Below are 27,947 nucleotides of genomic sequence, written 5' to 3'. Positions count from 1 at the left end.
GTCTTTGGTAAAGGACATCACCACCTAGCTTCTCAACTGTGCTCAAATAATCCCGATATATATCATACAACAAATAATGTTTGATATTCTTCGGACTGATATGCCGTTGGTTGAGATCACCTGAAATATGTCTATATTTATTAAAGATATTTAAGCAGAATCAAATATCAAACATGTCATAAAATATCCACCATACCAAGGAGTTAAATACAGAAAATGTATATCCATAAAAAAGGAGAATTTAATCAGGCTCAGACAAATAATTTGCTATGAAAACATTTAGAAAAGTAGTGACAGGAACAGTAATTTTCTAATCACTACAGAAAACTACAATACAAGACAATTAAGTTTCAACATGGACTCTCAAACCAAAACACTATTATATATTTAAATTATTATTGATTCCTCCGTACCAAAGCCGAGTTAAGCTAATACATATCGTACTCGAATGATTGAAGATTTAATTTTGAAGCTTACGACAATTGCCGAAAATGAACGAAACCGGCGCGTGAAATTAAAACAAGCCGTCGACGCTTCAACGCAAACATAAGAAAGGTATTGTTGTTTATTATGATTAAAATAGTGTCTAATTGAAAACCTAAGTAAAATATCATTGGTACTACTCAATTCTGTCGTGAAATAGTCACCGTTGAGGTTTTTGTAGCATGTTTCTGGGTATCAGTTTCCGAAACCTAAACTGCTAAAACTTGAATCAATGATTACCTTGATAAATTTCAAAATCGAACATTTTTTTTTCACTCAGTTTCAGAGTGGCGACCAAGCAAAATAAAAATAAGTCTCCTTAAGCTGTATAATCATTTGGACAAGGTGCCCATTCTGTATTTCAGTTGCTCATTGATTCATTGTAATTTGTAGCAAATTTTTAAGGTGTTTCTGAATAAAAATTAAAATCCACTGATATATTTAACATAGGGGACATTCAAAGCAGGAGCTGACAATTTTCATTAAAGTAGAATTGTTGTCTTTTTGACATATTCACTATTTCCATTCTCGTTTATACAATGTTAATATAGTGTCATGTAATGATGATGTATGTCCAAGACCTTTCTATTGATATGAAAGGGACCTATGGGTCTTCAACGAATGACGAGGAAACCAATATTTATGTTTACTCTTATTTAAACCCTTTCACTTTATTCGCTAAAGAGGACCTTTCATTTAATGATGCAAAAAAAGTTTAGGACCTTACACTCTTGAAGTAAATTTGAACCCTTGATACGATCAATAAAGCATTTTGTATCAATCATTTAACTATTTTGTACAGATGCCTCTCTCAGATTTCTTATGGACAGTACAGACACCCCCACAACTTAGTAATGGTATGAAGAGGAAGATGTCAGAAGATGCTCCTTCATTTGATTTGTGTGTGAGTTGAATAAACTACATTTTATACTTTTTCTCTTATTTAATAATTATGAAACTATTCCTCCTGGTTTACTATATTTTTGCTAGACATTCAACCATTTGTGCATTCCATCTTGTCATGTGCAGTGATAATATGTATGAGGATATGATTATGATCATGTGTTAAATGTTTTTTATACATGTATCTTTATTAAAAAGTGATGAAGAATATTCTATTGATACAAATGTATGTATATTTGTATATATGTGTATTTCATATTTCTGAAGTTTTTATATGTTCTTTAAATTCTTACGCATTTACATTAGGACCAAAACAACAAAAGGAGGTGTACAGTACTAAACGCAGCAGGTGATGCTTGCATGGATGATGAAAATCACAATCGAATGATCTCACAGAATCTCAATAATGTAAAGTATTTAGTTAGAATAAGTATAAAACATCTTTAATCTTTGGCAATGTTTATTATCTGATTTATGTGTCTTCAAATTATAAAAGCTGACATTGAAGTAGTGGATCAGGGATAAATCTGGAGTCCTGATCCAATGGGTCAATGAAACTCCAATTAAATGGTGCAAAAAAGCATAGAAATAACCATTTAAACTGTATTTACACCACAGATTTCAAGACTTCATTTCTAATTTTGTGGGCCATGTTGACTAATTTGATTCTGTTTTATGTGTCATTTTCAACTTTGGTGTGAATTTGTCTTCTAGAAAATAAACTATGATAACTGGTGGATAACTGTCTCATTGGCAATCATACCACAGCTTTTATTTTTATATTTCAGATATAGCTTTTTTTTTGCAATTTATTCATTAGGCAAATTACTGTCTCCAATTCTTCTTAGAGTTATTTCTATTTATTGCAGACATGATTTTTTTTCACTTTTCAACAGAATTCCGCTATATCAAATCCGGATTTTACCATTGCAATTCTTTTTTTACTGTGCATTTACTTCCAATGTTGTCAAGATAATTCAGTCTGTGAAGAAATAATCTCATTACTGGTGGTGCACACTAAAAAATAACCAACTATTACTACAGGGTTTTACATGTTAACACATCATAAGTGCAACTGCCCCTAAACCCCTCAAGGTATTTTGCTGTAAATTTATAGGAAGATTGGGCATCATATGTCAATGTGCGTAAGGCAATGTTAAATTGTCCAAGGACTCCATAGAGAGATAATCCAGCTTATGGCTTTATATTTAACTACACTTGAAGCACAGGTTATCTTTGTATGAGAACCGTATTTAATGTTTGATTGTTCCTTGCTTCAGATCAGATGAATGCTTAATAACAATAGAAGCACATATACCAGTATTTATGAGGTTTTTACAATGTAGATCAAAGTTTAAGGTTGTAATTAAAACAATGGAATTATTATTCAGTGACCTTGAGAACTGCTTTTTATGTATGTATTTATTGTTTAAATCCTACTTCATTGTTTTCATATCCAAACAAGCTTATATTTAATTTCAGAATCCATGCCACATGACACAAGGACAGCAGCAGTTGACTTGCCCAGGTTTTTTGCCACCAGTCCCTAATCATAACCCTCTTTCTCAATCCTCGAATATACCTCAAAATCCTGGGGTTATTACACAGCCTGAGCAGGTTTCCTCATGTTTCCAACAGTTACCACTTCAACATACCGGTATTGTTCAACAGGTATGTACAAGTTTTCATGAAAATACTAGATTAAAACACATGGAATAACAGCAGTTTTGAAGTCTAAACAGAAGTATAACTATACAATTGTGTCAAGCCTGTTAGGACAAAATGTGATGCCACTGATGATTACTGCTGAGTTGACATTGTTGAAAAAAAAATCTGTTTCATTTGTATAGATCTCTATCAGATCAGTTTAAATGTAATTCAAATCTTAGTAAACAAATAACCTGTCTAAACTGAACCAGTTTCAAAATCCAAAATAGGATCATTTTAGTTAGGTTTAACTGTAAAGGATGTTACTGTCAATCATGGTGACATTCAAAGGAATAAACTAAAATCCATTGTACAGCAGAAATTTTCAGATAGTTCAGTGTTCTCCCCAGGCCCTTGAAGTTCTGCACTTTACAGCGCTATCGAGATTGAGCGCTGTGCTATCTTGCTCCCAGTGCTGTGCTATAAACTTAAATTTGAGGATTAAAAATCAATTCTGACAGGAATCGTGTGTGCCCCGAGGCCATTTACGGCATCCTACAAGGTAATAAGCAGTAAATATGCTATGGTCAGTTGATCATCTTGTGACCGCACAGGTGTCTGAAGCCAATAAAAGTTACGACATTGCCGACAAGATTCTTTATCAGTCACCCCACCTGGCCACAAATTAATTTTAATGAAGGTGTCAATCAGATATTAATATCTGATACTGAACCAATCAAAACTGACTATGGTAAAAATTCACTCAACCCTGGCCAAAAGCTATAAATGCAAAGTTGAATAATTGCACAATCACATAATGTTTTCAAGATTAAGAAGCTGATTTATCTTATAAAAGAACATATTAAATTCCCAAACAATATTTATTCCATCAGATACTAACAAAACACTTTGAAAAGAAAAAAAGGAAATGGCCGTCTTTTGTGCATCAAGAGCACGTTTTTTGGTGGGAAAATTCGTTAAGAAATAGATCGTAAAATCCCCTGTCTAAAAATAGTACAACAGGTGTGGGGAAAATTTTTTTTTTTGTAAATCATGATATGGGGTTTTTGTCATGAATAAACTACATATAAACATAATATTAAAAAAACAAAACAAAACAACTAGTGTGCCAACTTTAAATAACAAGAATAAGATTTATATTTTTCCTGGTGTAACTAGGTCAACTCCACACTACCTCCTGAAAACTTTTGGAAACCTGAATATTAAGACCAGAGTAGTCTTTTACATGTACCTGATTAGAATAATATTCTAAATATATAGATATATTGAAAGTTACTAAGACTAGAAAAAGTTTAATAGCCATTGCTCTTAATCAAATAAATATCACAGTCAAATGAGCCATTGAGGCCCCAAAACAAATGAAAAACTGTAATTTGCAAGGTTCTGCTGTCTGCAAAAAATTTGAAGAACACTGGGTGTGTATGAATTAGAGGAAGTATTTATGAAGAATTACTTGTCATAATTTGATAGATTATCTTTAATTTTTCTGTTAATTTAAGAAGGAAAAATAAAAAATGTTATTAAGTTATAATTACTGCAAAAGAAGAAAAAAGGTAAAGTATTATTTACCTCCAAATTATTCATGTAAACCAAAACAGCAATGTACAAATGAACATTTTAATACACTGAACAATCTTTATTATATAATACATTAAATAAATACAAAGTGACAAGTTTTGACACAAGACATATTAACATTGTATCACGTGCGCTTAATACAGTGCTATCTAAAAATCTTTGGGAGAACCCTGTAGTTTAACTCTGTGTAAAGAAAATATTAAAATTTGGTTTCCTCCATACCAGTTCCAAAACCACTTTGCATGGCTATGTAAAACTGTGCCTTGGGTAGATAACGGGACAATAGACCTTTTTCATATTCCCGACTTTGACTTCATTTTTTAAAAATTTTGAGCAAAGGAAAGTAACCTTCAAACCTGACAGACTGGTTTAATGTCTGATTGGAGCAATGGACAGCAGTAGACTTCAATATTTTTAAATGTACATGTAAGTATTTTCAAAAAAGAGACCAAATCCCACATATATTAGGAGTGTTCCCTTGATTATGATACACTAGGACGTATAATAAATATTTGTCATGTATTTATTCTACAAATATGAATTTTAAATGCAACAGATGATAGGACAAGGATGTTTTTGACTATCTGTATAATTTGTAATGTAAACTTTATTGACTTGTTGTATAATTATGTTCATTTTACCTTACCTATTCACATATTTGGAAGCTGGAAAATGGTACAGTGTACCTATTCCAGCTGCACATTCTATCACCTTATACATAGGATGTTAACTCCCATGAGGATGATAAACACACTGAAAAAAATCTGCCTATATGTTGGTAACAACTCATGATATGTTTGTATTTCAGGATGACATGATAATGAATCTAAATGATGAAGTGTATTCTAACACCACTATGACTATATGGCCTACTGAAGAGGAAATGGCTTCCAACACAATGGAATCAGATTTTGTTCCTGATCCTCAACAGTACAATTCTCGCTTTGTAGAACCTCAGCATTTGGTGTGAGTTTAAACATTTAATTAAAAACTCGATAATGGTTAAAATAGCATCAGTTGAGAGAATTAAGCTAAGAATTCTTTGTAAAACCCTAGGATTTCATGTGGTCCATTTATACTTAAAATTTTTATAGCTCTGGATGGTATATTGGAACCACTTTGTCCATCTGTCTGAATTTTGTCACCATTATAAAGAAAGGGGATTTGGTATGATTTCAAATGAGATAGTCATCTAAGAAATGCCAAGCTACAGGTCACCAAATGGTTTTCAATCATGGACAAAACCCATACAATAAAGCAAGCTGTTAGAGACCTTGAAATAAATGAAGTGAAACTATTCATTAAAGATGAAAATTGACCTATTCAGTAGAAAAAAAAAATAAACTGAATAACAAGGAACAGAAAAAAACATTGACAACCATTGAACTGTAGGTTCCTTGCTTGGGTCAGGCACATACAGTATGTGGCGGGGTTAAACATGTTTGTGAGCGCTCAACCCTCCCCTAACTTGGGATAATGGCGAGAAAATACATTAAAACCAATTTTGGAAATCTGTCCAATTCATATTTAACTCTTAAGATCAATAAAGAATACAAATGCCTTAACAAATAGGACAAAAGGGAGATAATCCAAATTAAAGGTTTACATGTTAAAACTTTATAAGCATAACTTCTAAGCCCCTCAAGAGATTTTGATGAAATTTTATGGGAAGGTTGGGTACTGGTATGATATGTAGATGTACATGAAGGAGTATTAATGCTGTTTGGTGACTGAAGGAAGATAAGTCCAAATTAAAAGTTTTACATTTGTGTCCATTTGAAGCAGGTGGTATTCTATTCGTGAGCCTGTTTTTCAGTATTTCTAGTTAAAGTTACATTACCATAAAAACTACTGGTAGGATGTGAAATTCCATTTTTGATTAAGTTAATACAAGTACAACCAACCTTCAGCATCAAATGTTTATATTTATGGAAAAGTCTTAACTAATTTATTATAATGAAAATCTTGACTTGACTCCCAATTGATTAGATAGAATTCAAATTAAGTATGTGGCTTTATATAGATGAAAATATGTTGTAAGTGATTCTGGTTGCTGTTGAATATCAATTTCCTGCACAAGTTGGGGTATATCTAGCACAACAACTATTGCTACTGTTGTTGTTGAAGTTTTATAAGTGTAAGTGTTAGTGGGGTCAGTCCTCAGTGAATTAATACATGTACCAACAACTTTATAAATTGAATCTTATTACTCCTTTGTCAAGGCTGTTCCATCAAAACATATGAGGTACCCAGGTAAGGCACTGTGATTTGCTCTATAGTTGGTTATGTTTTTAACAGTTCAGTGTAAGAATTCAAAGTATAAAGATCTTAAGTTGCTTCTGTGGGTAGTTACCCAAATTTGAAAGTGCCTTCTGGGTACCTCTTACATTTTAATGGCAACAGCATTCAATGCTCAAGATGCTCTTTTCAGAGAGAAAGGAACATATTTTTGTCAGCTAGTTAAGACTGAACTTCCTGAGGCCTATCTTTTTATCTGCAATGAGTCATATGACAGAACACTCATTAGTACAGAGTCCAACTATCGTGTCCTTCTGAGACAGGGGTTAAAATCAACACTTTTTTGCTGGCCCATAGCAAGAATATTTCATGATGGGCAATTCTTAGTGAAATAGAGTTTGACCACTGTGCAACCTAGTTTTGGATGGTTTTCTGGATATGGTTTCACAAAGCACTTTTTGATCCTTAACAAACCAATAGGACTCATGTATGTCTTATGTATGCTTTGTTAAATGATGCCAAGTTAAATATATCATTGGGGCAAGTAAGCTTTATATTGCGATAGTTCAGTTCCTTCAAATTGGAGCTAACATTTTGAAATAAGTGGTGTATCAGTACTGAGCAGGAATCACTGTATGAAGCAAATGATTCTTTACTGAAATGCATGAAATGTCTGCTAGACTATATATAATGAAAAAACACATATAACTTAATATAAACAACCAAAAATGTTCTCTGTACAATAAATGTTCTAGTTTTTGTTCCTGTACCACAGTTAATCTGTGGTCATTTTCTTTTTTCAGCCCAAACTCAGGCCATGGTTTGTGATGTCTGACTGTAAGGTATATCATCACATTGACACCACTTAGTCTGGTTTTCATTTTAACCCGTCATAATCAAGGTTTTCATTTTAACCCGTCATAATCAATCCTGATACATGTGACTATTATCGTTTAAAGGAGATGTGACTGAAAAATGATCTCTACACTACTATTTCTATATAAAAAACCCTAATGTGTTTATTTACCAGTATAGTAAATGTGTGTTTACCAGGCACTTCACAAAGTTTAATTGGATTTGTTTGTATTTTCATACTGATATTATTCTTAAATAAAAACAGGAGTAATGCCCTAGGTGTTACATTTTCTGGTCTCAATCTCCATTTTGATGTCTTGAACAGGATACATGTCAGAAAAAAAAAAGATTAATACACATTTGAATGTTGCTATTTTTCCTTATGCATGTTGATTTACTGCAGTGCATGCTAGTGCAATAATCTTGTAAAAAAGCCAAAGGACTAAGTTTCTATCCATTTTTGCATATGGTATGAGTAACCAAGATGAATTCACAACTTATTGCCCACACTTTTCACACTGTTGATTCCAGTAAAAACAGTCACTTAGTATGTCTGACTAACTTCACTAATTGGAAATACTTATAAATTCTGAAGGGCCTGATAATTAGGGCCCTACCAAGAAAAGTGACAGTCGCTCCAATAGTGATCAAGCTGTCTGTCAGTCTGTGCATCCATCAGATACAAACTAGTGTCCAGGTTGTAACTTTTGGATTTTGATGTAGGCTTTTGATCTTTTGCATGTAGGTAGATCACTCAAAGACAATGTGTTGGGTACCATGGATAGTAACCTATGACCTTGAACTTTGACTTCAAGGTCAAATTTCGGAGGATTTTTGTGTCATGTCTCCTTCAAACCCTTTAGTAATTTAACATAATACAAAGAAGGGTGCATTGTGGATGTTTTGAAAATTAATTTGTTTTCTTTTTGTCAGGCCTCCTTAAATTATTTTTAGTTTTTACTCTACATGTAATATTGACTGTAAGTTCAATTATTGTATTCAAATTGGTGAAGGAACTATTAAACCTCTGTTGATATCAGCTTATAGGCATGAATGCTTCTTCAGGTGGTTATTTAAAATTGCAATCCCTCACACCTACAGAGATCATTACATTAGAGAGACATCATGGACATGTATAGAAATTAAGATTTTAAACTAAAAAATGGTGCTTGTTACTAAATGTAATGGCCTTAAAAGTTTGGTGTTTCATTCAGTGCTATTCCTAATTCTTCTCTTCAGTTTAAAGAAATACTGTGCATTTTATTTATATATAAATTGTAACAGTCACCTACCAATTAGTATTGACACCACTTTTAATTTCAGAAACTTGATTATTCATGTACATATGTCAGGGGCAGATTCAGGTGGGAGCATGGCGGGCATGCAGCCCCTAAAATTTGCAAAGCATGGGTTGATTTAGGCAGTTTTAGGTTGAAACTTTAATTTTGCGCTAATTATACCACAGAAGATATCTACATTGCACCCACTCTAGAAGAATATTTCCAAAATATAACTTCAAAAAATTTAAGCTGTGCATCTCCCCCTCTAATCTAACATCCTGGATCTGCCCCTGTATGTTCAATATCAGGCTTTTGTGTCTTCTATTCTATTCTTGTGGCAATGTCATTATCATGGTCATAAGCAGTATTAATACATTCCTACATCCACATAATGCATTGTGGATATCAGCTGCATATAGATGTTTGATTTCTGGACAGTAAACTTGAGTATAATAAGTTGATCTGTATGATACCAAGGGGTGTGATATTTAATATTTGTTCCTTTTTTTATTGGGGAGGGGGAGGAATTTACTCATCCAATGAAAAAAATAAGAGGATGATTATATATTTTCTGAATTAGTTAACAAAGTTGATTTTCAGATAAAAAATTTTGATTGTGGTTGCTGCTGAATTAAAATAAAATATCTGTGCTAGTGAAAAAATATTTTTTTTATCTGACATCAAAACCTAGTCCATATTCCCTCCAACTGTTCAGGGTTCACCTGTCAAAGCATTTTCTTTATTGTGGTCCTGTTTTAAAAACTAATATTATTACATACATGTACTTTGGGTCTTTACTATCATTGTTACCTGGTTAACAACTGCTTGTCGGTATTTGACCAAAAAGGTTTTTGCAGTAAATTTATACATTTTAATCAGAATTGTCTGTTATCAAAATTTTCTATATATTTGTCATGCAAATCTAATGACAGTCAAACGACTTATTTGCACTATATTCAGCTAAACTTTCCACAGGCCCAGACTGTTAATCAAAACAAAATGAGGCCAGTGAATAATGGAACAGAGTGCAGTTTGAATATATATCCAATCATAATTACATGTATTTGTTTTTTTTGTATTAGTATTAAACCTTATAAAGTAGGAAATGGAAAGTTAGCCCCGTTTACTAGAGATTTGAAAAACTTAATGAAAGCTATTTTTTTAAATGAAACTATTACATTTTTTCAGTGTTGGTGAATCTACTGCATCTGTTGATCGTGTAAAGTGTTATTGTCGGCCATCATGGGAAGGAATTCTGGAGATGAAACCTTACGTTTCTGACTATTACTGATAATATATATTACCTTGACATGACTGTCTCAGTAATTTGGTACAACACCAACAGTGTGTCAAACTTTGTTTCATTTTATACTGTTTACTGAATTTATTTTTCTTTTCAACTTAAAAATATTTTTTACTATTTAATTTAGAGAATTTTTCATTATTGTGTGTTTATTATAACTGTTTGTTTTCAGTCCTTGTTTTGAACATTTAAAAAAATACTTCAGTAATGTAATATTTCAGTATTTTTTTATCCATTTTTCTGAAATTTAATTTAAAAAAAAATGGTTCTGGTTTTCATTCAGGATAATACTGCTTTGACACTTTGTTGTTTTTGTTGTTTTTTTTTCTCAACTTTTTAGATTGCTGATTTCTGTTTTTTTTATGAGGTGTTAGTTATTGATTTTATAAATAATATGTACTGTGAAATTTGAGTTTTTTTTAATGGATCTCATGTTTTAAAGGTTTTAATTTCATTATGTTTAATTGTATTTTTGTTGTTAAGAATTAGTTTTAAGATGGTAGTTTTTGTAGTCTTTAATGGAATTAAAAGTACATACATCTTATCAACTTACAGCATATACATGTATCAAACAATTGGAAAGGGAAAATTGTTGTTTTTTTAACAAAGCAGTCTATTAAGTACCATTCCATATAAAATTCAAACTTTGATGACATTTGACAGGAATTGATTACCTATATATTTATATTTAACATTTCCTTTTAAAATTTCAAGTTTTCTGATTTTTTGCACTTTTCCTACCAAGATATTTTTTCACTGCAAAGTAGGTCATGAAAGATTAACTTACTTATTGTATATGTATTACATATGTTGGCTGTATTTTTCTCCTATCAAGTTAACATTTTAAGCAAGAAAATTAAATTACAATTTGGAAACCATCATGTGCCACTCACCCTAACATATCTTGTTTGAATTTTATATTTGAAACCATACATTAATCTTTTTTTTCTTCTGAATTACTCAAACCTAGGTTATTTCTATATTTTTTAATCTGTACTTTGGACATGTTATATACATGCAGGGTTCCATGGATGTTAGTATATACTAATACTGATTTGTGTTCCAATAATTCTAATCTCTGATATTGTAAGAGGTCTCAGGTAAAATCAAGCTTTGTACATTATATCCCTTACCAAAAGGCAAGCATAAAATATCTTTGTTAAATTTTTTTTTTATATCTGATTAAATTTGAATATATTTTTTTTCAATATAGTGCCATTTGTTTTGTAGAATATTTTACATGTGTTAAATCAGTTTTTGTATTTCATCTGAACATGATTTTTTTCATATCATTCTTTATTGGTTGTTCTGCATTTACTTGATTTAGTGTTCTAAGAAGTCCTCTACAAGGTTTGCCAGTTTAGGTTTGCAGTGTGTCAGACATTTTTTCCTTTAGTTCTGTTTTGAAAGCACACAGTTAATTTTTGGTATGCGAATCATTGAGTGTATTATTATTGGTTACAGATAAAAATAATTGAAGCTGCTTTTGTTATTCTATGAACGTACCGACTACAATTATTAAGATAATTTTAGCAAGCAAATGCATTGACTTGTGATAGGTCATAGATAAGGTTAAAGTTTTTTGTATGGTTCAAGGATTTTGGCAAAATGTTTTGGTAAATTTCACCCTGATGATAATTCTAGGTATGCAAGTGCATCTTGGCTGACTAATCAAAGTGAAATTTGCTTTAATGATTTTTATGAAAAGAATGGCTTGCACAGTGAGTAAAATTCCATTTGAGTTCCATTATATGTTATGGTCTTTTTAGAAAGTTTTCCATTGTGCCTCTTTCAGAAAATGTTATTTATAATAAGTATATGTACTATGTACCAGCAATGTTCTATCACCACATGCAACATTGAAGTATATAACCTGTAATAGAACATGTATTTTACAAAGTTATTTGATATAGATAGTAGCTTTCTTCTTGGCCATGAACTATAATTTGTTTTTTTTTTGTTTTCTTTTGTTTTCCAACATACATGTACACTTCTTGTATTGATTGAACATTACTATCATATTTTGGATGAGCTGATTTGTCTTTGAATCAGGTTTTCTGTAAATGTCTGTTTATATTTAATAAATGATTTTATGTTTTTAAATAATTGTTATTATCTAGCCATAGTAGTAATCACTTAGGCTGTGCTAAAAGAGAAATAGTTAAATGAAAAGAGGGAAATTAATGATCAAAATAATAAATGAGCACCAGAAGGACATTAGATATACTACATATCACACAAACAACTCACATGGAAACAGAACAAACCCCACTCAAAATTTGGGATATGGATGAGTATGCAGTGCCTGAAATGTCTGGAGTTTTCTGACATTAATAAAGTATATTAAATGCGTCACTTCCAATAGAGCAATTTTGAAATATTAATGTTTCAGAGCATCAACGTGGAAAGGGTGTTCCTGATGCTCTGTATCAATTATATACCGTATATGTCTAACCTTCTTAAAAACTTTCATCAAAAACTATTGAGTTGTTGAGCTGGATTTAATTTAACGTAAAAACTTCCCTTGCAGGCACTGGGAAACAAGTGTCTTCCTTCATGCACATCTACATATTATGCCTGACCTTCTTATAAATTTTAAGGCAATCTAGTGAACCACAAAAACTCATTTTTTATTGTATACTAACACATGATCTGGATGTGATGAAGGCAATGCCCAACATTAAAATATTTGTATGATTTTAAAACAACTTACTTTCCACTTTCATAAATTTCATAACATCAAAAATAGTAACTCAAAGAAACACCATATATTACTGTTTTAAATTTCAAGTACTGCAGTAAACAAAGAATATTCTTTACACTATTCTTTCAATTCTGCTAAAAATAATAGAAGTATGGAGCAAATATCTGTTTATTCATTATCAATGTCAGACATATCTGATAAGTTCATGAATTCTCTGTCAAAATCTTTCGTGGAAACCTGTAAATAAACAATGTAAAAATCACTTTATACTGAAAATAAAGGACTTGTACATTTAATGTGTTCATCGTAATAATTCAACTTCCAATGATTGTAAGTTTACCGTTATATATCAAGATGTGAAAAATGAAGTCTGGAAATCAGACGTGTACGATTTAGTTGATTGCTTTCTATTCAATTCTTTTGAATAATCAATTAGTCACATGACCAACACATATCTTACAAGTCATAATACTAATATACTACGGAAGTATTATTGTAAACCACAAATTTGGGTCCATAACTTTCAAGTCCAGCTTTAACCACAATTTTTGGTTAATTTTACCTGCAATTCACGGTAAACACAAATCACTGTTCATAGAACTTTTTTTTTACTTGCAGCCAAATATGGTTCTTAACTGAAAAAACTTATAAGCATTATCACAACTGGTCAATATCTCATTTTTTTAATGTAATTGTACTGTTAAGTTGAATTTTAAAAATAAATAATTCACTCTTTTCCCAGATCCCAAAAATAGTTCAGCTTGCAAAAATACTTAATTTTAAACACATTAAATGCTTTGCAGGGCAAAGCTAAATACCACTGCAGAGGTCAAACCTTCAGCAGTTTGGGCCAGTTGAACACACCATTCAAACATGATTCATCCTTGAAATTTTAGTGGAATTAGACAGATATCTAACACATAATGAGAATTTTTCTAATTTTTGGTCCTTTTATTCCTAAATGGTTCCTGTCAAAACCTCCAAAACTAACCCCAACCTTTGTTTTTACAGCACTTTATGATACAGTGATCTTTTACTGTGTTGTCATCCTGAAATCCGAACAAAATACATGTATTGGTTCCTGGTCCCTTTGTGACCCTTATTCTTACACAGCTCAAGTCCAAATCTCCAAAATCAATCCCAGAATTTTCTTTTTGTGGTATGATACCTTATAGTATAATTTAAATGAGATCCATTCACCTATACTAAAGTTATAGTCCAGACATAAGGGAAATGCTTGTTTCTGGCCCATTTTTGACTCTCAATTTCTCAAAGGTTCAAGTGTTAACCCCAAAGATCAATCCTAGTCTTCATTTAGTGGTATGGTACATGTATCTTGTCATACAATTTCAAAGAGATGCATTCAATAATATAATAATAGGAGATGTGATATGATTGCCAATGAGACCCACCAAAAGCAACAAACAAATACACTTCTACAGATCACCACACAGTCTTCAATAATGGGCACAACAGTCAATTTATTGTCTGGACATTAGGAAAATGCTTGTTTCTGGCTCCCCTTTTTGGTCTCTAATTTCTTAAAGCTGAAGTATTATTATATGTAAACACTGAAATAAATCCTAGTCTGACCACTGTGGTACAAAATATTGCAGACCAATATCATAGAGTTACATGTTTAATTCTAAGAATAATTGTTTTTTGGCCTCTAATTCTAAAATGGTTGGGACCATGACCCCCAAAATTGTTACCAACCTTCTTTTATGACTTTGAACCTTGTTATAAATTTTAAAAAGATCAACTGACTAATAGTAATATTATTCTACAAAAAAACATCTACTGACAACAAAAAGGACTACCTAGATAATGACAATACGGTCCTTGATAATGATGTACCATTATATAACAGCAAAATTTCTTCTTAAGAACAAGTTAAAACATTTCAATTACCTTTCCTTTCTTGAATTTCTTCAACATTTTGAAGTCTTTTTCCAAATCTTCTTCCTCCTCACTGGAGTTATCTTCTCTTTGATAATATTTCCTCTTCTGATTTTTCAAATCTTTCTTTTGTTTTTTAATTTGTTTTTTATTCTTTAATTCTGACCAAGCTTGTGTCCGTGGTGGTCTTGATTTTTGCTTTTTCTGTTTATTTTCCTCCCCATTAGCGATTACTTGCTGTCTTTGTTTTTCTCTAGCTTTGTCTCTAATAAAAATTGTAAACTTCACTTTACATATAAAATAATTGTAAATTCTAATATGACAACTTCATATCATCAAACAGTGTATGTCGGTACAACCCCCACCTTTAGCACCTGTGCACTGTCTCTTTTCTTTCGCTGACGTTTTGAGACAAAACACTCATTTAAAAAGGCTTACATGATGATTTAACGGCTGAGAGGTTATCTAAATAAATACACACATTTAACATATATGATGACATATTAATACAAATATAATACAACATCCATACAGGGCGGGGTTAAACGGAACAGCTGTTATTTTGGCTACACCTGGGAAAATTTTGTCACAAAAATTACCGTATTTGTTATATTAGAAAAGAAATAATTCATTCCGGAGGTAGATGTACTCATTTTAACATGGATTTGGCATTTATATTCTTATTTAACACCTTGCTGTCGCTTGGTGTTAAATAATCAAATATAAATGCTGTACCCATGTTAAAATGAGTACAAATCTACCCCCTCCATGAATTATATCTTAATTATTATATCATGTAAAAACTTGCTCTTCATGTTTGTTTGTTTGTTGGGGTTTAACAATCTTCATGAAACATAGTTCAGTTTACTAAGGTTCAAATTACATTCAAATTGATGTAAAGGGACTTCACATTGTTTTAGACAGGCTTTTGGATTTTCAGGTTCCAGTTTAGACATGTTTCACAAAATAAAATTATTATTCAAAACTAACTGTTTATTTAGGTAAAGTTCGGAAACCATTAGATTAACATTCAAAAATAAACTAGCCCTCATTTCACTATAAACATGATCAAAATGTAGTCTTCACACTGCAGTTAAATATTTCTATTTATTTGAATTAACACAGTTTATTTTAATCTATACTGTGAAAGTACTACAGCTCATGGGGTACCAATCTGGTTCCCAAAGGAAATGAGATTTCCATAGATGTGTATACTGAAAACCTCCAATCCATGAACTTGTGTTTCTTCCTTAATCCACAAAAATTGGTATCCACAAATTTGACAAGCTTTGAGGAACCCCACAAAAAAAAAAAACAAAAAAAAAAAACAAAAACAACAACAAAAACATATAAACAAAACAAAAATAAGAAAACAGATTTGGAAGCATGTTATAAAACAGATGCCTCTAAAAATTTAACTTATTTGAATCATTCTAATCTAAGAGGAATCAGAGAAGGTTTTAAGCTAAAAGATTTTCATTTGGTAATAATGATGTGTCATTTAAAGGACATTATTAACATCATCTTTATCTCACAAGATTCAGAAACAATTTACCCCATGTCTTTATAATTTAATTAACAATACGTACTTGTATGGTATTTTACAAACATCAACTTCAATGGCCTGAAAGTTATAAATCACTTTCCCTTTTATTTCTGGCATTCTAGGTATTTTCAGGAGTCCATATCCAGTAGCTAATTTACCAAAGTCTAAGGCTTTTATCCTAAAAATCATGCTACATTCATGTTTTGTATATGACTGAACAAATGAAACAAAAGCTCTTGCACCTTTTTCATAAATAGCCCGATCTTTCAAAGCCATTTTCTGTATTTTAGGTAAATAGTTATGTACTCTTTCCATCTTGTTATAAGGTTTTAAAATAACTTTTTGATTAATTTCAATAAACTTGATATAAGAATCTTCAGTGGGAAGGAGAAACACTAAAGCATTCCCTGTGTTTCCTATCCTGGCAGTTCTGCCACAACGATGAACAAATGACTCAGCATTTTTTGGTGGATCATATTGAATAACCCAGTGAACATCTGGAATATCAATACCACGGGCCATTACATCTGTACATAATAAAAGTCCACTTGTAAGTTTGCGAAACTTTCCCATTATTTTGTCTCTTTTCTGTTTCAACTTGCCATGTATACTTAGCACCTACAACACAGCATATACATATATATGTACTATAAATTACAGCAATCTAATTTAGGCAATCAATGGTAAATGTCATTGGAAAGGACTTGAGGGGGTCAAAAGTCATTGAACACTTTCCAGCGGAGCTGATAATGTTTCTTTAAAATTAAAAAAAAAAAAACAGTTAAGCTGTGATTAAAAGTAGGTCCATTTAAATATGTTTGTTATAAAGAGTCTATTTCTAATCACAGTTTGTATTTTTAAATTTATTTAATGGAACATTTTGAACTCAAAAGTGATAACTCATGACAGCTCAAGGCTTATTCACTGAAGATTTAATCTGAGTTCTTTTCCCTAAAATTTGCACATTTTAAACAAATAAATGCACTGGAGTTGCTTTGATGTACTATCAACTAAATCTGTATGAAAATACATAAGTATCTTAACTAAGTCTTAGAATCTCAGTAGTCCAGACAGAATATTTTTAAAAGGACCATTTTCAGTATTTATTTCAAATATGTGTATTCAAGATTAAATATGCCATTTTTTAACAAAACAAATAAAATTAATGCCTCATTTTCAGCTTCAATGGGCGTATGGCCCATGGTCCTTGCCTTTTTCAATCACTAGAATATAGGTATTCATACTAATAAGTAATGTTTAAAAATAAAAATATCATGTACCATTATTCTACAGATCTGTACATTAACAAGTACACAAGTACTGAATTTACAAATACATACAAACCTGGTCATTTTTCAAAACATGCATCAAACACTTTGAAAAATATTCTACACCAGCACAAGTACTAAAGAACACCATTATCTTTTCATTTTTGTGACACTGTACAAAGTTGACTAATTGATTAAATTTTTCATCAGAATCTGCTATAATATAGTGGTTATGTAATGTTGATGGTGTCCTCTGAATATCATCAGACTTTTTCTCCTTGACATTAATTCTGACTGGATTTCTTAGTCCTGCTCTAATCAATTTTTCTACTTCATCCGTCTGTGTAGCAGAAAACAGACCTGTTCTCCGTTGCTTAGGGAGATATCGCAAAATAGTGTTGATACTAGGTTCAAATCCCATGGCTAGTAAACTATCAGCTTCGTCAAGTACAAGCACCTCAAGGGACTTTACTCTACTTGCCATATTACAATTATGCACATTTTTTTCTAACATTGCCTCCAGAGTTCCAGGGGTAGCAACAATAATGTGACCTAAAGATAAAAAATCAAACATCAAATCTATATTACAGCCTTATAACCTCACACACATTTACAAATTTTGTTCCATTTCTCCTTTTTCTCAAATTTTAAAACATATCCAATGTTAATGTACATTTACATTCATAAACTATATTAAGAGTCTTTATCCTACATGGTAATTATACTCAAATAAAAACCGATTTCAATGTAAGAAAATAATTTCCTTGATGAACAAAAGATTTTAAAAAATTTGAATTTTACTGCCAATTTTACTTGGTTAAAATCACTGCTCTTCACTTCCTGTTTATTAATGGTAAAATATTGATGATAGGATGGAAAATTTGACTGATAGTGTGTTTAATAGAACATTCTTAATATATTTAACACTTCTTGACACATTACTGCAAGAACTAAATTCCCTGAATGCAAATTTATTACTATTAATGTCTTTCAAGGCCAAAAAGGAGTCCATAAAATCTTCAGTTGATAAGTCAAGACTAGATCTTAATTCTATTTGCAGAAATAATAGAATATTATTGAGCTAAAAAAATACCACAAATATATTTACTGGTTATAAAAGAGGTACTGAATGACATAAAAGGAATTACATTTGGACTATGGTTTTGTGTAGTGTTCTGAAATAGTAGGGCCGTATAGCATCACATTGCCCAGATGCTATATTTTGTTCCAGGATGATACCCCAAAAAAACTTCCCAAAGGCAAAGGGTCCAATAAAAATGTGATGCTATAAATTTAAGTACAAGATTCTATATTTAAACTCAGGGGTTACCAGGATGCTACATTGTATTCCATGTCCAAGGGTGATATTTCCTCTCGTGTTTACATGTTTACATATTTACATACCTCCTTCATCTTTTAGAGAATTGACCATTTTTTCATGATTCTTGCCACCAATAAATAGTGCAGCTGTTATATCTGGAGTGTTCTGTAGAAAGGCTGACAAGACTTGATAGATTTGCTGGGATAGTTCCCTCGTTGGAGATATGATGATTGCCCCTATTTCATGTTTAGTAAGTCTCTCTCTTTTCATCAATATTTCTAAGATAGGAATAACAAAAGCCAATGTCTTTCCACTGCCAGTGACGGCTTCGGCTGCTACATCTTTGTTTTTCATAAAGAGTGGGATACATGCTGATTGTACTGGTGTAGGACTTTTAAATTTAAGCTCTGCTAAAGTATTTAAAACCGATAAAGAGAGCTTCACTTGTAAGTTTTCCCATGTGCAAGACATTTTTACTGGTCCTTTCGTAACCTATCATCATAAGGAAGTGTTTGAAGAAAGAAAACAGAAAACCAGTCCGTGTTGACTGACTTTGTTTTCACTTAAAAGAGTTCAATCCAAACAAAGGTAAACGCTTGAAAATTGGTATCGTCTACTCGCAATATTACCGTTTGTTTTTGCATTCTACACAATGACAAAAGTATCTGATTGTACGCAATTTTACTATAATTATACTTAGATACTCTATTGATTTTAACTGTGGTGTAGAACAAGATACTCTCTAGATTTTAACTGGTGTATGATGCATTGATGGACCACGACAACAGGCATGGTCTTTCAGTGTTCATGTAACTGGGAGATCAATGGGTAAAGGCAATCCCAATTTCTAGTTGTATTGGTTTTACCAAATTAAAAAGTAATTACATGCAAAAATATGGAAAGTAATGCTTTACTTCCAATTAAATGTAATTTAAAAAAACCCACTGAATTACACATAACATTGAAGTACTTAAAAAATTGTAATTAATTACAGCTAATTACAATTATATTTTTCAACTTTCCTTTCAACTGTGGCAACATCCCTTCAGCACCTGAGTGTTCATATTACAACCTATACGTTATGCCAGAGCTTGCTGTAACTACACAGACTTTTTGTATTGCGCTAGAACTCTAACAAATAGGCTTCTGGAACAGGATTATGTTGCTACAAGATTGAAGTCATCACTACAGAAGTTTTATGGTTGTCATCATGAACTCGTGGATCGTTATGGTTTATCCATCTGCACCACAAAAACTGATTTATTCAACGGGTCATAGTTTTCCTAGAAAAGCAGAGGATGCTTACCCTACCAGTGCACCTGTCCATGCTCCCAGTTTTTAGTGGAGTCTGAGTTGCTCGTTTGCTTTTGTTGCTTTGTGTGTGTGATTTTGGTTGCTTTGTGTTCTTTGTTGTGTGTGTCTGTTTTCCATGTATTGTCTTTGTCCTTGGATTGCATTCATTTGATTACCGCTATAACCTTGGTTCCCTTGATGACTCTTTAATTACCCCAAGTCTGTACTCAAGGCTTGTATAATTTTAACTCTTTTGAATGGTAGCTTCACTTGTCCTGGGCAGTAGGATGACTTTATTTGTCCCTGTTAACTAGAGGTGCACAGCTAGCACAGCTTTAGGGACACTATCTAAATTTTAGTAGTTTCACACTGATTACCTGTTCACCCTTGTGCCAGGTTGTTTTGTCCTGGAATGTGAGTTTTTATGTCCCTATTAAAGCAATTAAGATTGTACATTATTTTGCATAGTTCAGTTTTAGTTTTTATACATTTATATGTGTTTCTAGGTAATTAGTACTTTTTTAACATGTTATAATATAAAATACCTACATGTAAATCTTACTTGTCTTTGTTGAATGGGGCACATGGTAGAAGAAGAGTAAACTGAAAATACAAAAAAGTACATCATTTTTTTTACAAATACAACATTTTATATGGATACAAAACTGGTACAAATGTAACATGTACAATAGGTAATTGAAAAAAAAATGTGGGATTAATTGTATTTTGTTATGGTCTTGCATAAATTATTCTCTTTTTATTTTAAGGAGTATCTGGAATAATGAAAAACACACATTCTGAGTCTTGACTTTTAGATGTAAGACATCCCTTTATTTTGATTTGGTGTTAGGTACAGTTTTTTTGCTCTTTATGTTGTGTAATCTACTAGTACTAAGTACATGTATTTCAAACCTAGGGCTTGTGATATATTAAGGTTATTTCCATAGTGTATAATATTTCTTTTACTGATTGAATTTAGGAATGTTTATGCAATATCATCCAATAGAATATACAATTGATTGTCAAAATTTTGAAAAGCAAATACAACCTTGAACATGAAATGAACTTTAATGCACTATTATTCTTTGGTGACTTCATCTAAAGTGTACATGTATTGTTTATTCTAAGATGATACATACATTGGATACTTACTGCTAAATTTTTGTTGCATTCTACTGTGAAAAAAGGTTGAAACCACCCTCTGCATATTTTTTTTAAGAGGGAACTGTTCTTTTATAAGCCTGTAGCAAAGATTTTGTAACAATATGAATGATACTTCACAAGAAATACTATCTTTTTTTTAAGGAGCTGGCATTCATTACCGATAAGTAAATTAAGGTAACAAGAATGGGAAAAAATAAAGGTTGGTTTAAGAAAGGAAAGATAATGGAATGTAAAGAAAGCAAGAAGGACACATGCTGTTTGGAACCTAGTGATGATTCTATAAAGAAATCTAAACCTGAACTCAATCTTGAAGGTATGGGATTTGTGGATGCATTTCAGAGAAAGTTTTAACAAGACAGAAGAAAAATCTGATAGTCAAATTCAGAAATTCTGTAATTTTCAGAGATGAAAAAAAAAATAAAATAAAATAACAGCTAGCATAACAAAAAACAATGGCTAATGCCTAGTGTGATTTGAAGAATACTGAAAACTAAACCATTGACTTTTTAATAAGTTAACATATTGTATTTGCAAGTTCAAGAACAGCTTGCTATATGGTATTGGTTTTTTGTGATGATTTGTAGAAATTTTTCCTACAAAAGGAGGTTTCTACCCTGATAATCTCCCTGGATTTACCATTGAAGTTATTGTGTTGTAGGTTCCAACCCCCATAAACCTCCCTGGATGGTTGAAGTTATTGTGTTGTAGGTTCTTACCCCTATAAACCTCCCTGGATCTGCCATTGAATCTATTGTGTTGTAGGTTCCAACCTCCATAGACCTCCCTGGATCTGCCGTTGAAGTTATTGTGTTGTAGGTTCCAACCCCTATAGACCTCCCAGGATCTGCCATTGAAATTATTGTGTTGTAGGTTATAACCCCTATAAAGCTTCCTGGATCTGCCGTTGAAGTTATTGTGTTGTAGGTTTCAACCCTCATAAACCTCCCAGGATCTGCCATTGAAGTTATTAAGTTAAGGCCAAAGGCCACCCATTGGTGTTCAATGAATGACAAGGAAACCCTCACACCATGGGACAGGCTGCAGCTGGTCCCAAAACATTATTATACACAGGAACAGAGAGAGAGTTGCCCCTATATACTCAGGTAAAAAATAAACAAAAGGTGAAAACGAAACAAGACATACAGAGGCAAGAAATTTCTCACTTTGGACAGGTGCAAAAAAGTGGCCGGGTTAAAGTGATGCATATTAAATATTTTGTTTTGTACATGTAGTACAATGAAAAACATAGCATCAGTGTTGTTATGTAGCTATCCAATTCATGTAGTGTTTTGTCTTCAGTATTTACAGAGTATTACCTGCATTTTTTTAGTTTTTTGGCCAGGCCAAGATCTTGTTTGTTAGTATTTAAGTGATATGCTGATAATAGTTTGTAATGAGTGATAATGATTAAAATTTTGAGAATGGGCTATTTTTAGAGATATTCAGAATTTCAGTGGACCATTCCATAACATTTTTTTGTAAAAAGTTCTGATTTGCATTGGTCATTTCAGCTGGAATGTGATGATACATATAGTCACATTACCCCTGTGTTCCTTGTCACCTGTTTATAGGAGACTTTCTGTAAGTTCCTTTTTGAGTCTTAATTCTTACTTGATGCTACAGATGGTATTATCTACATGAAAAAACCATATTCTTACAGATATTGAACAGGGCCTGATTTCTTAAAAAAAATTTCAAAGTAATATCAATTGAAGTCAAAGATTTGAGGAAAAAACTTGGGGATTTTAGAAAAAATCTCAGTTGGAGATTTTTTTTATGAAATCCAGGCCATATTCTACGTTGTCTTTTTTTTCTAGATGCTGCAGATGATACTGTCTATAAATTTGACTTTGACTTGAATGAATTAATTACGTCTTCAATTAAAGACTTGTGTGACCCAGAGAATGATGAAGAAACTGTAAACTTTAAACAGACTCTGAATAACTTCACATCACAACTTAAAACAGTTGAAAGTAAGGTTTGATATTACCATAATGGTATCCAGAACCAAGTGTATGGTTTCTTTCCTTATTTAAAAACAGGGATCTGACACATAAATGGCTCAGAATTGTTCTGTTGCGAATGACTTACATATTTCTGAAGTGATAGTTTGAACTTTTGATGCAGGGGCAGAGCCAGTGTTTTTTCAAGTCAATAATTCTTTTTGGTCAAAACATTGCCCCTAACAACAAATAGCTCTGTCCCTCATTGGCAAAGCTTAAATCATATTATTATCATGCTACTGATTGACATTGTTTAGATTGCAGTACCATCATTAAACGGTTCAGTGTATAATATTCTTTTCATTGATGGTGTTGAATTACAGGTCGACAAAAACAAGTGACTAAGATACTAGATGATTGCTCAGATAAGATACAACAATATTATGATGAGTTAAAGGAACTGGACAAAGAAGAAGAGTAAGTATGGGCTTCGTCACATATGCTATATGTTTGGTCTACATATGCTAGATGTTTGGTCTACATGTGCTATGTTTGGTCTACATATGCTATATGTTTGGTCACATATTCTATGTTTGGTCTACATATGCTATATGTTTGGTCACATATGCTATATATTTGGTCTACATATGCTATATATTTGGTCTACATATGCTATATGTTTGGTCTACATGTGCTATGTTTGGTCTACATATGCTATATGTTTGGTCACATATGCTATATGTTTGGTCACATATGTTATATGATTGGTCATATATGCTATATGTTTGGTCACATATGCTATATGATTGGTCACATATGCTATATGTTTGGTCACATATGCTGTATGTTTGGTCTACATCTGCTACATGTTTGGTCTATATATGCAATGTTTGGTCTACATATGCTATATGTTTGGTTTGCATATGCTATATGTTTGGTCTACATATGCTATATGTTTGGTTTGCATTTGCTATATGTTTGGTGTACATATGCCATATGTTTGGTGTACATATGCTATATGTTTGGTCTACATATGCTATATATTTGGTCTACATATGCTACATGATTGGTCTACATATGCTACATGTTTAGTCTACATATGCTATATGTTTGGTCTACATATGCTATATGTTTGGTCTACATATGCAATACTTTTGAGTAACAATAGCCCTTCCTGTATTAAGATCTGTACTTTTCAGAAAACCATACATTGCCTTCTTACTGAAATCAACCAAACTAAACCAAATCAAGAAACCTAACTCTTGCAAAATGCCAATTCATACACAATCTATATAATTTTTATCTTAAAAGTGCAAGAACTCAAATGACAAAGTAAGATGGAATGGTTACTGAGTTAAAAATAAAATTGAGTTTGGTGGGTTTTTGATACCCATGAATCACCTCTTGTCTGATTTTTTTTATAAAAACTGCTACTTAAATACATAGTTCAATTTCATACCATGATAAAGTTGTTTAAAAATAATCAATGTGTTCTTTGGAAGCTACCGGTATCGGTAATATCTTGAATGGTTAAATAAATTTTCCTTTGAATTAGAAAATCAGAAATTGGCACTAAAATAACTTTCCACAGTAGTTTATTGTGTTGTTTATTCTAATCAGACTTAGAGAAGCAGCTTTAGAAGAAGAAGCTAGGGATGCTGCTGAAGCCAATGCAAAGAATGAAGAGACAGACAGTGATGATGATGTACAGTTTATTTCTACCAGTTTTGATCCTGAAATAGCAGCTAAAAATAGAACTGTTTTAGAGCAGAACAGTAACCTTGCTCAGACTCTGGGTATTAATCCTTCTTCTGGTCCAAGGTATGTTTTAAAGTACAGCAAAGCTCTATTTTATCCTCCCTGATAGTAAATAACACTTTCTATATCGAAAATACCTTTTTTAGTTGTCAAACAGTTATATTTAATTGTAGAGATTAGATATTGTTTATATATAGTGCAACTTGGAAAAAATCACGATTATCCTAATAATCACACACACAGATATATATTAATTTGATCCTCTATCCTACATAATAATACTTAGATGAACTGTCCCGTACTACCATACATCTTGTACTAAGTTACAGCCCTAGATTAATCCTACGAGGAGGAATGATCTGGCCAGCGAAAGCTATATTTTTATATAGCCTAGCTGGCCGAGTGGTCTAGGGTGCTGGACTTTGTGCAGGAAGTGTTGCCATAGATGTCAGCGGCACGAGTTTGAGTCCCCCAGATGGAACAACCAAAAATTGCATCGCAAATTTGACAGTTCTAACATCGTTGGGAATTTTCCAGACCGTTCAGGTCTCGCTAACCACTTCCGGGTCAAATGGCCATCCCCCTATGTAGTACCAAAACGCACTGAACCTAGACATGTGCATTGTAAGTGCATTATTTGTGTGTATTATGATTAAAAGTAGTCAAAATAAAGCTGAGAATGTGTACTTTAAAATCATATATGTAATTAACTACAAAAGTGTATGAATATTGTTTACATGTGTGAGTAATATGCTTCCATGCTGTCAGTTAGCAGAACAGGTAAAAATGTGGATTTTCAGTATTATTTATTCAAGTAAATTTTGTGAAGAATTTCTACTATCATCGTACCATTAGCATAATGATTTTGGAAGCCTTATTTTCCAAGCTTCGCAACAGTATGCAGCTTTAAGATGTCATTTGTCCTGGGAATTCACAGTGAGACTTTGAAAATTACTTTTTTAACATGTAAAGTAATGGAAACGTTAGAAGTGGTTAGTGAGACCTCAATAAGTTTGCATTATCTTCCCTGTATCAATTTGATTTGATGGAGCAGTATAGCGAATAGAGTCATCACATTCTGAGACGTTTGTATATACAGATCTATGCAGTTTTTTACCAACCAGCCTTTTGAAGCTTATGATTCATTGCCTTTTTGAACATGATATAGTGGAACCTTACGAAACCCTTTTATACTGTAGAATTTGTTCAGTCAGGACAAAATAAGTATATCAAAATAGTTTAAATTGACATGAAGAGATTTTAGGGAGTGTATATTTAAATAGGTTTTTAGATTACTCTGGTTACCACTGTATACATATTATCCTGCATGTACTAAATGAATTATTTCACACTTGACTAATTTTACAGTGCAAAGTGTTTTAGAAGGTAAACATATGTTCAGGTAAAAAAGTTGTAAAATTGAATAAAATTTTGTTACAGTGGCAACACTAAAACAGAAAAGGATTTTTTCCCATCAGATCTGCATAAAAAAAGGAGAAATTATTGACTACACAACTAAAAACACATTCATGTTGTTTCAGCAGCAAAAAAAATTTGTATCATTTTTTATCCTATTAAGTAACAAAGATACTTATTTGATGTCAGTCTAATTGCTAAGCAGTTGCTTAAGTTTTTACTTTCAATAATTAGAATTTTTTTTTGTAATTGTAGCCTCAAAATCATGTTTGACAAATAGTGACAGTTTAATGTTTGTGTTTGGTCTATTTGAATATGTTACTGTTAGAAGGATAGAAAATGTCTGTCTTTTAATTATACATCCTTCTCCCATATTTTTTGCAGGACAATAATATTAAAGGTTCCAGCCCATCAGAGCACAGCTATACAAGCAACAACAACTTCAGTGACCCAGTCTACACCAGAGCTACCAAAAACCAAGCTAGAGAACCTTAGGGCTGCTTTGACCGCTACCATTAATAAGGCTCAAGGAGGTCATGGTATGATTTCACTCTCATCTCTTCCTTCTGGAAAAGAACAACAACAAAGTCAACAACAGATACAGTATACAGGAACAACACAAATGACATCTCCCCCTCATCATGGCACGGTATGTTCTCTTTATGTAATCATTCTGTATCAAATTATTGTAGAGGATCTAGGTCAAGCTTATATGTGTGGATTCACATGAAAGGTAGCTATTATCAGGTAATTAATCACATAATAAATCATGTGGTATAGACTGGTAACTTAATGCTAACAGATTTACTTGCAGTCTTGTCATAGGATTTCTGAAAGGTAATGAATTTTAAATGCTCCAAAAGTGGTTGACCTAATAGATTTATTTATCTTGGATGAAACACAATCAAAAGTAAGGTAATATGAACTCCTCATTAAAACAAGGATATTATTTATATTAAAATTAAATACAGTAAATCATCTTATGCAATATATGTTACAGGGATTAGATGTATCAAGACCTTACACACAGCCTAAGTATGGAAATCTGACACTCTCTCAGACATTAGAGGCATATTTACCATACACAGAGTGAGTACTCTTTTTAGGGCATAGTAATGTTGAGGAGAGTTAGCACAAAAATGTCAATTCCTTGAATCTACCATTAGAAAAATACCTTTGAAAAATTGATGATTCCAATGTAGGGACAGAAAAATAATCATATAACATTGAACCAGTTTGTCCTCCTTAAACATGAAATGTATTTTTACAAAATAGTAAATATGGATGTATTTTCATATGATATAAGACATTAAATTACTCCACATGG

The 27,947-nt window shown here is 32.1% G+C and overlaps 3 protein-coding genes across 9 annotated transcripts in view; 2 read left to right on the top strand and 1 right to left on the bottom strand.

The window, feature by feature from the left end:
- Window positions 1-475: 475 nt before the first annotated feature.
- Window positions 476-12,414, top strand: LOC148609339 (uncharacterized). 2 transcript variants are annotated; one of them, XM_088542678.1, is made up of 7 exons: window positions 476-555; window positions 1,286-1,387; window positions 1,693-1,794; window positions 2,869-3,057; window positions 5,441-5,598; window positions 7,674-7,712; window positions 10,194-12,414. In XM_088542678.1, the coding sequence occupies exons 2-6, from the start codon at window positions 1,286-1,288 to the stop codon at window positions 7,696-7,698; spliced, it is 576 nt and encodes a 191-aa protein (XP_088398804.1). In that variant the 5' UTR covers window positions 476-555; the 3' UTR covers window positions 7,699-7,712; window positions 10,194-12,414. The 2 variants fall into 2 exon arrangements, with proteins under 2 accessions (XP_088398804.1, XP_088398803.1); XM_088542677.1 differs by lacking the exon at window positions 7,674-7,712 and having other exon boundaries at window positions 478-555.
- A 750-nt stretch (window positions 12,415-13,164) lies between these two features.
- Window positions 13,165-19,569, bottom strand: LOC148609338 (ATP-dependent RNA helicase DDX55-like). Of its 2 annotated transcripts, XM_088542675.1 has the most exons (6): window positions 19,130-19,569; window positions 17,802-18,277; window positions 16,501-17,075; window positions 14,924-15,176; window positions 14,004-14,061; window positions 13,165-13,249 (listed from the first exon to the last, which is right to left on the bottom strand). In XM_088542675.1, exons 1-6 carry the CDS (start codon window positions 19,515-19,517, stop codon window positions 13,230-13,232), a joined length of 1,770 nt encoding a protein of 589 aa, XP_088398801.1. In that variant the 5' UTR covers window positions 19,518-19,569; the 3' UTR covers window positions 13,165-13,229. The 2 variants fall into 2 exon arrangements, with proteins under 2 accessions (XP_088398801.1, XP_088398802.1); XM_088542676.1 differs by lacking the exon at window positions 14,004-14,061 and having other exon boundaries at window positions 19,130-19,568.
- Window positions 19,570-19,573: 4 nt separating this feature from the next.
- Window positions 19,574-27,947, top strand: part of LOC148609337 (histone-lysine N-methyltransferase SETDB1-like) — a 40,473-nt gene continuing 32,099 nt past the window's right edge. For 2 of the 5 annotated variants that reach the window (XM_088542674.1, XM_088542671.1), the window contains exons 1-7: window positions 19,574-19,634; window positions 21,645-21,816; window positions 23,321-23,476; window positions 23,830-23,923; window positions 25,067-25,267; window positions 27,005-27,269; window positions 27,621-27,709. In XM_088542674.1, the coding sequence (XP_088398800.1) occupies window positions 21,687-21,816; window positions 23,321-23,476; window positions 23,830-23,923; window positions 25,067-25,267; window positions 27,005-27,269; window positions 27,621-27,709 (935 nt within the window). In that variant the 5' untranslated portion in view covers window positions 19,574-19,634; window positions 21,645-21,686. Of the gene's footprint in view, window positions 19,718-21,106; window positions 21,157-21,644; window positions 21,817-23,320; window positions 23,477-23,829; window positions 23,924-25,066; window positions 25,268-27,004; window positions 27,270-27,620; window positions 27,710-27,947 lie in introns of those variants that run through there. The other 3 variants (XM_088542673.1, XM_088542670.1, XM_088542672.1) reach the window with 2 other exon arrangements.

The sequence above is a fragment of the Perna viridis genome, chromosome 8 (assembly GCF_037379345.1).
Source record: "Perna viridis isolate PV_CMFRI_1.1 ecotype Kerala chromosome 8, ASM3737934v1, whole genome shotgun sequence".
NCBI lineage: Eukaryota > Metazoa > Mollusca > Bivalvia > Mytilida > Mytilidae > Perna > Perna viridis.
This window is presented reverse-complemented; position numbering and strand designations above follow the sequence as displayed.